This window comes from Plectropomus leopardus, chromosome 4 (assembly GCF_008729295.1).
Source record: "Plectropomus leopardus isolate mb chromosome 4, YSFRI_Pleo_2.0, whole genome shotgun sequence".
In the NCBI taxonomy this organism is placed as follows: domain Eukaryota; kingdom Metazoa; phylum Chordata; class Actinopteri; order Perciformes; family Serranidae; genus Plectropomus; species Plectropomus leopardus.
In genome coordinates, this window is record NC_056466.1 from 12,242,434 (window position 1) to 12,254,808 (window position 12,375).

At 38.6% G+C, this 12,375-nt stretch overlaps 2 protein-coding genes across 2 annotated transcripts; both read right to left on the reverse strand.

The window, feature by feature from the left end:
• Positions 1-73: 73 nt before the first annotated feature.
• Positions 74-4,157, reverse strand: LOC121941819 (solute carrier family 22 member 7-like). The gene is made up of 9 exons (XM_042484700.1): positions 3,731-4,157; positions 3,498-3,601; positions 3,240-3,394; positions 2,953-3,121; positions 2,301-2,424; positions 2,037-2,146; positions 1,668-1,882; positions 1,406-1,514; positions 74-503 (listed from the first exon to the last, which is right to left on the reverse strand). Exons 1-9 carry the CDS (start codon positions 4,109-4,111, stop codon positions 293-295), a joined length of 1,578 nt encoding a protein of 525 aa, XP_042340634.1. The 5' UTR covers positions 4,112-4,157; the 3' UTR covers positions 74-292.
• A 331-nt stretch (positions 4,158-4,488) lies between these two features.
• LOC121941618 (solute carrier family 22 member 7-like) lies at positions 4,489-11,527 on the reverse strand. The gene is made up of 9 exons (XM_042484444.1): positions 11,166-11,527; positions 10,952-11,055; positions 8,242-8,410; positions 8,002-8,125; positions 7,800-7,909; positions 7,366-7,580; positions 6,710-6,818; positions 4,756-4,962; positions 4,489-4,666 (listed from the first exon to the last, which is right to left on the reverse strand). Exons 1-9 carry the CDS (start codon positions 11,525-11,527, stop codon positions 4,651-4,653), a joined length of 1,416 nt encoding a protein of 471 aa, XP_042340378.1. The 3' UTR covers positions 4,489-4,650.
• Positions 11,528-12,375: the final 848 nt, after the last annotated feature.

Sequence of the window (12,375 nt, forward strand, 5' to 3'; positions counted from 1 at the left end):
TCTGTGTTCATATTAATTAGTGAAGCTTGTTACAGCAAAAATAGTGTGGAGTTGTTTTGCGCTTGACTCGAATGAATCAAAAAAGTTTGGGAATCACTGCCTTATACCACCTTAATTAAGTTTTTCTTTACTGTAAAAAATGCTAATATAAGTTTTATATAAAGAGCACAGAGTTCAATTTCAAAATATAGTCACTTAAATTATGAATTGAAAATGAATTAATCCAATTCAGACTGTACTGTTATTACTTTTTTTCCCCACATGATTAAAAATCCACATCAGTAACTGTTAACTACCACTGCTGTTCAATATCCTCTATGGTCTCTGGCAGGCACCGGTTGCGTGTCTCTGAAAGAGTGCTAGCCACAAGTCCCCCCAGTGCAGCTGCAGAGCACAGGACGACCTGTGGCAGGTGCTTCCACACATCATCCAGTAAGAGAATCAAGGGAGCCATAGCTACACCAAGTCGAGCCATGAAGGAGTTGTAACCCATACCATTCTGCCTAAAAAAACACAGAGTACACTAACTTTAGGGCTCTAAATTATAATTGTATGAGTTTAACGTAAAAAAAAAGATATTTTCATTGTCTGGCAGTGTTGATATAAACCAATCAGCCATCAATTTAAATCCATTGACAGAGAAGTGAATAACATTGATCATCTTATTACAATGCAATGTTCTTATGACAGCTTTGGGTTCTGGCATTCAAGTGGTTTGTCATTTGACAAACATCAGACAACGTTGCAGACCAAGCATTCCCCAATGGCAAGGGCCCACAACAGGATAATGCACTACACCACAAAAACTGCTCAGGAATGTGTCAAATAGGTCAAAGCATCAACTGGGCATCCAAATTTCACAGATCCCAATCCAACTGAAAATCCCTGGGACGCACTAGTTCTCCACCTTGCGACCCACAGGGCTCAAAAGATCCACCGCCAACACCTTGGTTCTGACACAACAGGATACCCCCAAGGTCCTGTGTCCTTGCACAACCATGAATCAGACTTGACTATAACCTTTACAGACATTGGCACGGGACCTCTTAGCTACCAGCATGTCCTGCGGGTGCTCAATGAGATTGGGATGTGGGAAATTTGTCTCGGCTCATTCCTGAGCAGTTTTTGCAGTGTGACATGACACATTGTCCTGTTTGAGGGGCCACTGCCACGGGGAATGTTGTCACCATAAAAGGGTGTACTTGGCTAGATGGTAATGCCAGGACCACAAGTTTCCATGCAAAACATTGCATTGTAACATGATAATCAATGTTATTCTCTCAATACTTGTCAGTGCTTTGAATGTTGTAGCTGACATATTTCTGTATGTAACAAATCTGAATATGTGACAGGCTTTTTTATGAGACTGATAAGAAATATATGAAAAGGAGGCATGCATAGTTACCTTACTACAGTGGGATAGAGCTCAGAACTGTAGAGCACAACCGTTGCAAAGGATGCTGAAGAAAACCCTTTTCCAACGACAGCCACCACCGTTCTGACAACAGACATATCTGAAAACAAAACAAAGTAACTGAGGGATGGCTTTTATTGCTTCAAATGTTGATTTTTATTATAAAATACTATTGTTTTTGAGTATAATGACTGTAACCCCTACTGAAGTCTAAACCTTAGATGTAAGTCCATGGATATCAACAAATGCCTACCTTTAGGTATGAAAATGTTGATTCCCAGACAGATGCCAGCCATCAGCAGAGTTCCCACCTCAGTGGGTCGCCTGCCTATTTTATCCAGTAAGTAGTAAACCGATACCTTGGCTGGGACCTCAATTAAAGCGTAGCTAAACTGAGTGAGGTAGATATTGAGCCCAAAGCCAGTGATGTTGAAGCTGATGCCATAAAATGTATTTGCCACACAAAACCTAAAGGAAGAGAAATCAAAATATATAGTCCATTTAGAAATAATCAAAATTATTCACCTGGATTTTTTAAAATGTAAAGCTGACTGTTAGGCCCAAACATAAGATATTTGGCAACTTTAAGGTAATTAAGCACAATAGCAGTGGAAATACAGACCATAGTAAACCAGTACGAAGAGCCAGTTTCCTCATTTTTGGTGTTCGTATCAGATCAAGGTATGAATAGTGACGATCTCTTTTTTCTGTCACAACAATAGCGGATAGTGTCTGAAAGAATGCAAAGCAGCATTATTCTCTAAACCATGTGATGAAAATGTAAATTATTAAAAACGAATTGTGTATTAGACAACACAAACTAGATGTAATCTGTAAGATTTTTTTGTCAGTTCTCTTGATTAACCATCAGATGGTATACGCTAACCTCTGTCTTAAGATTGTGACCCAAGTCCTCCCTTTGGTTCATCTTGGCACATTTTCTCAGATACATCTGAGCTTGCTCCAGCTTTCCATTTGCAATGAGCCATCTTGCTGACTCTGGCATCCACCTAATGTTGAAGGTAAAGATGTTTTCTTTTACTCCCGATGTAAAACATGGTTATTAGGTTCATTGCTATTTGCATTAAAAACAAATTTGATGAATAATATGGACCTAACCTATGTATCTAGTTGGATTTGGACGCAGCACAAAAGTAGCATAAAAAGGCAAAACAGAAGAAGTCTGCATACTAGTGTTAGAGTAGGCCACCAATTTAACGTTGCAAGGCTATAACTTTGTCAGACTTGTGATGATTAAACAACATCAAACCTGAGATATCTCCTTTTTTTTATTCCAAGCATCCTTGATCATTGTCAAAAGCCAGTGTCCTCTAGCCTGGGAACCAGACGAAGCTGTGAGCTCATGTTTTATTTGCTGCACGTTGCACATTTGGTCTTAAGCCACAGTTAAACTTTAAGAGAGGAAACCTTGATAGTTGAAACATTGTCTAATGACATTTGTAAGTGTTTGCAAAACACAAGTGTGCAAATTATAGTTTTTTCATCCCAATGTTTATCTTTGGGCTTTTGAGTCATACCTCCAGGTGATGATGGCCAAGGTTACAGGTGAGGTGACACTAACAATTAGCCACCTCCAGTCAGTCACAAAGTAGGCAATAGCAGCAAATATTGTGTTGCCAAATGTCCAGGATAAACTGTCAATCACTCCAACCAACTTCCTGTGCTCGATGTCCACCCACTCCACACCTGCAAGGAACAACACTTTAAATCGTGTTTTATATTCTATAGATCTACGTTTGCTAGCCTAGGCTTCTGAGATCAACTCAACATGACAGGTTATACAGAAATTAAAATGTATTATTACTGAGGACTGTAGAGACAATGATGATGCCTGTGATGCAAAACCCAGTGAAGAACCTCAGCACTGCGAACATCACGTAGGATGTAGAGAAAGCACTTGCAACAGCAAAAAGCATTCCAGAGACATACGACACCAGCAGCATGATCCTACGGCCAAACCTATGGAAAGTCAGAAAGACTCCAAACTTAAATGTTTCTGATTGGTTGAAATATTAGATAATTAAAGTAATAAGCTGAATGTCAAGTAGCCAAGCTGCAATACCTGTCACTCAGACTTCCAAAGGTCACGGCTCCAAACATTACTCCAATAAAGAAAATCGTAGCGGTTGCTTTGTTTTTCCCTCTTCTGTCACACACCAGGTCCCACTTGTACAAAGAAAGAAAGAGGGTTACTCTGTAGTTTGAGGACATGGGTGACTTCTCCCTAAAATGTCTTTGTAATTGCGAACAAGTACATTTCACATTGTTTTACAAACAACAACAAATAAATGTCACCTGTGAGGTCAGTGTAGACTTGAAGGTGGTGTTATCATACACCCATCCATTCTGGCACGGCACTGTGGGTATGTCAGTCATGTTGGAGGAGTTGAGCAGTAGATGATACTGAGGCTCTGTGAACATCTGACAGGAATTTGGAGTCCCATCCTCCTGGACTGGAATAGTAACAACTAGCCTCTCTGCCAGGGATAAATTCCTAAAAATACCTCCATCATCCAGAGAGCTGATGTCGCAGTGGTGAGAGGGAACAGCCGCTATGAAGTTGTTTAGCATGAAGTGGCAGGGCATTGTAAAACGGCCAATGAAGCTGATGACAATGATCATTATCTGAAATCTTCCAAATCCATTAATATCAGCTAGAACATTCTCAAACTTCATTGTGGTCTTTCACTGTGCAAAATCCTCTGAAGCTGAGAAAACAATCCTCATATGCCCCTGCATCCACACTAAAAAGAAGCAGAGCAGCAACCCTGACTCTAAGACTTTGACAAAGTAACCTTTGGCATTTCCTCAACCCAGGTGTTGTGGTTTATGGTTGAAGTGAGTGAATATTTTACCTGGATAACCATTAAAATAACTTTTGTCTGTCTGAGTGTAAAGCAATATACACATTTTTGGTAATAGTTAAAGTGGGATACTCATCTACCTTGTATTATGTGGTTAAATGAGCCATCATTTTATTGCTTTTCAATATCTCTTTATTGCACTATAGCATAAAAAGCATAAATCAGCAATAGTGTAAAATGGATCGCATTTGTTAATAAACAGCATATTGTATGCAAATTTTGCTTAAGTAAGACAGATTGGGGTGGTTTCAGTTTTGTTATTTAAACATGTTGCAATCAATGATCATCCAGCTTGGAAGCTATACATTGCCATAAAGAAAACAATTAAACAGCAGAAGTCTCCTCAGATGTTCAGACTAATCGGCCTCTGAAACAAACAAAAAAGTATCATCTTTAAGTGCATTTCGTTATGACAGCTCAAAACTTAAAAATACTGTTCAAAATAAGGGTCAGTACCTTGTCTGTTCCACATCTTCAATGGTTTCTGGTAGATTAACATTTTGGGTCTCTGAAAGTAAACACGCTGACAGAGCAGCAGCAAAGGCCAGGAAGGTGAAAACAGTACTTGGTAGATACAGCCACACGTCTTCAAGAACCATAATCAGAGGGGACAGAGACACACCTATGAGGGCCACAAAGGAGCTGTAACCCAATCCGCTCTGCCTGTGTAACAAAAATAAAATATTTCAGACTACAGGTTAGAAAGCATGTCAATTACTAAAAATAAGGGGCGTGTTCCTAGAGGGGGGGCACTGAGTTACTTTTTCAGTAACTTTGCTGAATTAATATGAAAGAGCAATTTAAGAACCCCTATGAAATGGCAAATTTGTAGCAAAGCAGCTTCTCTCAGGTTAGTCTGTGTTGACCTGCTGGCCCCCAATCTTCACACAAATCCACAACACCAGAGCTGTATGAAGTCCCCTCCTGCTTCAAAAGCTCCACAATCACCCCAGTCCCCCAACAAAACCTCCAACACAGGATTAAATTACTACAGGCCCATTGCCCTGATGTCTGTGGTCATGAAATCCACTCTGCAGGACTTTTAGCCATTCAGTCATTTCATAACAGAAGTGAGGGCTGTTTCCAATTCAAGCACATTAGTGCAGGCTAACCTTCATCACGGTTGTGCCTGGTCACCAACTTAGATTTTCACGTACAGAACCTCACGATGCACAGGAGGGGTGAATAGTGTCCATTAGGGTCAACTCGGGGTTGAACGTCTGCTTTTTTTGAATGATGTTGTTCTGCTGGCCTCATCTGACTGTGACTTCCAGTGTGATGAATATTTGTTGCATTGTGGAGAAGAAGTTGTCATGAGAGTCAACACCCCAAAAATCTAAGGCTATTGTACCTTGCTAGACCATGCTGGACTGCTGTCTTTGGGTTGGAGGTTGGGAATCAATGTCCCAAGTGAAAGAGTTCAAGTATCTTGTGGCCTTGATCACAAGGGAAAGATAGAGTAGGTAATCAGTTGACAGTTTGGTGCAGTGGAAGCAGTAATATGGATGTTGGAGATTCAGTTATTTATTGTCATTGCACATCACAGGGTTGTACAACAAAATGATTGTTCTGTTGCACAAGAACAAAACATCAAAACAGTAGTGCAGTCCTTTAGTTCATGATTGATTTCACATCAGGAGGACTGCAAACAGCAACAAAAACAATAGTGAATTCTCTGGGCAGACAACATGATGTTAATAACAGTAAATAACTGACATCATCAAACATTGTCCATCAACTTTAACTACTCCCAAAATAACAGACACAAGTGTCCACCTCCCAGCGTCCCACCAGAGTCCTGCACTCTGTTGGGCCTTTGCAAAGATGTGGGCACAAAAGTCCCTGATTTTCAGTTGCTGGTCAGACCCTAGTCCTATTTCATCCATTCCACTTTCCTGTGAAGGACTTGTGTGGAAAATAGAGCTAAGCCTGAGGGTGCAGCTCTCAATTTACGGGTCATGAGTCAGTTTACATTCCAACCATCGCTTAGGGTCATTACTTTAGGTGGAGACTAAAAGAATGAGATCATCTGATGAAAGTAGATGAAATGGGTTTCCCTCACAAGATGACTATGCTCCCTTAGAGAAAGGGTGAAGAACTTTATTTAGCTTGGAGCAGAACCACTGTCCTCTGAGCTAAAAGGATTTGTTTAGATGCCTTGGTGGTGTTATGTTGGGCACATTCTACTGAAAGGAGACCTAAAGGCAGTCTCAAACCCAGCTTGACAGATTTTAAATCCCAGGTGACCTGGTAACACCTTGGGATCCCTTAGAAGGAGCTTGAGGACATGACTGTGAGAAAGGACATTATGGCTATGTTGCTTAATCGTTGCAACTATGATTTGCATTCACATAAAAGGCAAAGAGTGGATGGATCGAAAGAAAAACTTAGTATGAGGTATTTCACTAACCTCATTACTGTAGGGTAGAGCTCTGATGTGTACAAAACTACAATTGTAAAAGCTCCCTCTGCGGACATCTTTCCCAAAGTTCCGACAGTTGTGCGATAGAGTGTCATATCTGAAAAAACAACAATAACCCCAGCTTCTTTTAAACACAGAGAAATGTATGGTCAAATATAATCTACAGTACACTAATAAGATATACTTTGTACTTTGTATAAAATTAGACCAAAACTATAAGTAACATACTCTATTTGATGTAAATGAACACAATTTTAACCTTATTAGACAGTATTTACCTACATTATGCTGTAATTAGAACACATAAAATTCCTCTGCTATTAGACCCAGAATATACTATACTACTATACTTACTTCGACACTATTACGCCAGATTTTACACTAATTAAACACTAAATTATAGATACAAATACACAGTTAGACACAATTTAAAAGATCATAGCTTTAAGGCCTATACCCACCCATGGTGCGACAGATAAACAATATGAAAATTCAGAACATGATTAGTTGATGCCTTTTTAAGACATTCCTTAATTAATAACAGAGTTATTTTAATTGGATTTTTGTTGTTAAAGTTGTTGTAGTAATAGCTACACAACATCCCTATACATTCAAAGATATTCAAATATAAATTGATCATTTACCTCGTGGGACAAACATGTTGCAGAATAAACACAGTCCAGTCAGGCCAAGCGTTCCAGCCTGGTTCAACCTTCGGCTTAGTTTTTGCAAGGTGAAAAAGATGAAGGTCTTTGCAGGAATTTCAATCATGCCAAAGATGAACTGTGTGAGATAAATGTTTACACCAAATCCAGCAACATTTAAGCTGATTCCATAATAGACACAAGACACTCCGAACCTATGAACAGAAGAGGAGCAAATTAAACCTGTGCTTATTTAATTAGGGTTAAAATATCCTAACCTACAATTCTGTGATTTAACTTTCATCTGTTTCTCAAATCATAGGTAAATGTAGAGTAAACATCATGCTTTAGATCATACATTGTGCATGCTTTAAGGCTTTAGAAGGAAGATATTAATGTTTAGACCATTAAATGCCAAAAATAGCGTTATTTACCACAAAACGCCGGTAAGAAGAGTCAGCCTCCTCATTTCTGGGGTCTTCACGAGGTCCAAATAAGAATATTTTTTGCTTTGGTTATCTATTGGTACCGCTTTAGACAGTACCTGGAAGGTGAAAAAGAACACCATTTGCTAGATAACAGAGCCACATTTAATATCAGTGACTTAAAAAAAGATAGATCATATAAACTTTGTACCTCAGGTTTTAGATCAGCCATGACCTGCTCTCTGCCGTTGATTTTTGCACACTTGCTCAGGTAAAAATGAGCACTGTTCACCTTTCTATTGCTTATCAGCCATCTGGCAGACTCAGGGACCCACCTGTGGAAAAAAATATTTAATTAAGGACACCTTTTCAAAAAATTAGTAACATATTGATTTTTAAGACAGGAAATTGCTTGTTTCATCTTGAAGCTGTATTAGTACTTTATCCTTACCACCAGGTAACAATTGCTAGCAAAAGTGGAGCAGTTGCTGTGGCAGTCAGGTACCTCCAGTCATTCACAAAATAGGCCAAAAGAACTAGCAGAACTGTAGAAACGGTCCAGTCCATGCTTATTAAAATGCCCACTGCAGTTCGATGCTTGATGTCCACCCATTCAATACCTGCAATGAATAATGACCAATAAATCAAATCTGAATATTATCATGTAGGATAATAGATTGTTTTGTGTAGACTTGGGTGAGTTGGTAGAATTGATGAAAGAAGTAGACGTAATCCTCCAGGTCTGAAAGTTAAGCCAATGCCTAAGTGCCTTAAACCTGCATTCCTTGTAATAACCAGCAGGAGGCGACTCCACTAGATGCAAAAATAAGTCTGATTGTGACCTGACTCCTCACTCACATTTTTCTAATTAGTTTAGGTCTTTTTCAATGCAGCATGATGTTCATTTTGTAAGTTATGGTAGAGTAAAAAGTAGATGATAAAGCATGGTATGTTTTAGGGCTTGGCGACCACCACCGTATAACTTTAAATAGCAGTGAACTTCTTTTTGGGTGTTGTTTGGGTTTTTGTTTTGGAACTGGACCCTATCACAGTGTGTTTTAAGTTTATGAATAATAATTATAGCATTTTGGTTGCCTAAAAATGTATTTTTTTCAGAGTTCAGTTGTACTAACAAAAACAAAAGCAGAGTTTCCCAAACCTCTCCTTGAATACCATTTGTTTTAGACCTCTCCCTGCTCCAACACAGCTGATTCAAATGATCTTCTCGTTATGAACTCCTGAAGCTGCTTGATAACATGCTCATTTAATTCAGCTCTGTCGCAGCAGAGAGAGATCTAAAACATGCAGCAAGTGGTACTTGAGGAGAGGTTTGGGAAATGTTGCTCCAAAGAGTCAGCTGTTCATTTACTCTGGTAAGTACATTCAGTTGTTCACTCGCCAAAATAACATTAACATGAATTGTGGATTCACCTTTCTGCACTGATGCCTTAGCATTTTTATGTGCTAATGGCACCTGGTACTGTTCGATTGGAGATGTTTTGGTACTTCTTGGCGCTGGGTTATTTTGGGCTTACCTTAAAGGTAACAGTTACCATTGCCCTATGGCAATGGCCAAAATGCAAAACAGTATTCTACAGACAAATGGGTAATGTCACATTTGCTGCATCCATTTCTTTATAGAGTCTATGATTTATACTTTGAGTGCAGCAGGTCATTCCTATATATGGTTTTGTTGAATTGGTTTGATTAAAGCCATATTCAGACCTAGACCCATTTTAAATCACTGTTTTAAAGAAATAAAGCTGAAATCACATAATTTTCATTTAACTTTGTAAGTCAAAGGTTTCTTCCTTGCTGTGTTCAATCAAAAAAAAACTTGTCCTTACTAATTTGTGCAACGTGTCTGCTCTGTCTTGTATGATTTTTCTGTTCATTCATTTGATTTGAAAAGACAACAAAATACTATAAAGTAAAACTTTCAAAGGACGATGGTGATTATGTTGACTCCAGCAATTCCAAATCCAGTGAGGAACCTCATGACAGCAAACAAGGTGAAATTATATGAGAAGGCACTTCCAAATCCAAAGATGGTGGTTAATGTGTAGGAGACCAAAAGGGCTCTTTTTCTGCCAAACCTGTGAGACAGATTGATTATAGATTAATACCCTGTCTGTCAGGTAAAATCAGCGACTCAATCATTTATTAAGGTATACACAGCCAAAGAGCTTGCAATCAGTAGTGCATGGTGAGTAAGCTCAATAGATAGCGGTGTCATATACGTCAAACAGACAAAATTAATATCACATCAAATTAGTCAAGACAAATTAAGACAGTATGCAGAACTGACAAGTGTTTTTTCTGCAGTACGACTGTCAGGGTTGGTGAAAGTGTTCAGAGTCCTTATTGCAATGGGGAAAAAGCTGTGTCTGAAACAGGATGATTTACTGGGCAGGAGCTGGAGGTGGTGTTGAGCAGGGTGAGGGGGTCAGTGGGGATTTTTTTCTTTTTTTTTGCTCTTTCGATTATGCATGTGTGATACAATGATTCGACTGATGGAGGGGTAACCAATGATCATAAAAAAAATTCTTGCTCATGCACTGCAGCTTTTTGCACGTGTGTGTGTTATGGATAAGATGAGTATGCTCTCTATGATGGCAGTGTCTTAGGGAAGAGCAGCTGGGCTGTTTTTTGGTGATGGGGTCTGTGTATTAAAAAAAATCTTAAAAATATCTTGAATACTTCAGAGGAATGAATGATGACATTTTACTTTGAAAACATCTTTTTTTTCAAATGCATAAAGTTCTGACTTTTGAGTGCCAGTAATACTGTTCCTGCATAAAAAGTGGATGATGATTGTAACCTTTAATAATCTAAAGGTTACAATTGGGCTAGAAACAGGTCAAGTTACCATTGACAGCAAAACCAGCCAACAGTCAAGTATTTAACTTTGACTCTCTACCACTGAAGAAGTGACAGATTTCGTTTATTAATTTTGCATTTAGTTGATGTTATAGCTTTCATAACTCTCTTATGCACAATTGAAACCTGGCTAATAACAAATAACAGCACTGAGACCAATGCAAGCTAAAAACTGTGTTATACTGTAGAAAAATATTATTTCACATCCTGCTGTTTAAAAAAACATGAAACCAAGTAAAACCGCAAGGTGGCAGTGTGATCACTTTAAAAGTTAAAGTCACCTGTCACTAAGATTGCCAAATACTGCAGCTCCAAACATAACACCCATGAAGAAGATAGTGGCGGTGGCTTTGTTAACTCTTCTTTTATCGCAAACCAGATCCCACTATAGGAGAAACAGATAAGAATCAGAAAAGAAGTGCCTAAAGAGGCTTATTTGAGATTTTTATCACTTTGTAAATGGAAATAAGATTCACCTCTGTGGCCAGTGTAGACTTGAAAGTGGTGTTATCATACACCCATCCATTCTGACACGGCACTGTGGGTAGCTCAGCCATGCTGGAGGAATTACGCAGCAGATGATACTGAGGCTCTGCAAACATCTGACAGGAATTTGGCGTCCCATCCTTTTGGACTGGAAGACCAACAACAAGTCTCTCGGCCTGGGATAAATTCCTAAAAATACCTCCATCATCCAGAGAACTGATGTTGCAGTGGTGAGAGGGAATTACCGCAATAAAATTATTGAGCAGAAAGTGAAGAGCCAAAGTCAAACGAGGAATTACCATCAAGAAGATTGTCATTAACTGGAACCTCCCAAAGCTGCCCACCTCTGCCAGCACATCCTCAAACTTCATCTTCAAGATAAGAAAGCAAAGAAAAAATAATGAAAGGAATTATTTTCTAGACAAGAAAAAGTAGAATTCCTGATAAACACAAAGGACACAAGATGTTTGTTTGAAAGTGAGCCTCTTTGCATACTCAGACTTTTGGTTAATGGACAGCTACGAGATTGTGTAACTGCATTGAACAGACAATGACATAATGTGCATTAGACAGATATAATTAGGTTATGACCCAAGAACACCAAAGTCAATGCAGGTCAGGGCGCCCTTTAACAAAGAACCACACTTCTTTGCTTTGAAGAAGAAAAAAACTGCAGCTTCCTGAGGAAAAGAAAGTAGTTCAAAGGTTATAGACAGTTTAAAAATATGCAATATATAAAATATACATTTTTTACTTTTTGCTCAGACCGATCAAAAATGATTGTTTTAGCACGTCTGTAGTATTAATGCAATAACATGTTATTGGCTGCTAATTGGCCTATTAAAAAAGGTGAAGATGTAAAACCTAATCTGGCTCACTTTACCTGAAATGACCTGACGTCACCTTACAGTAGCCTGGACACGCGAGTCCACTGATCATTATCTTCATGAATGAATTAACACACATATATCGACTTCAGATCAGACCTCTGACCTATTCATTTATTTTGTTTTAAGCTCATTTTCCTGTTTTTTTTTTTTTTTTTTTTTTTTTTTTTTTTTTTGGCATATTGAGCTCAGTCAGTGATTTTTTAAATTCACAGTTTGAACTGTATTTTTTCGATGTTGCAATTGCCAAACTTTAATTTTATAACGTTTAAAAAACAAACGAACATACAAACAAAACTTACTTCAAACGGCCTCCGCTTCGGTGACAGCTG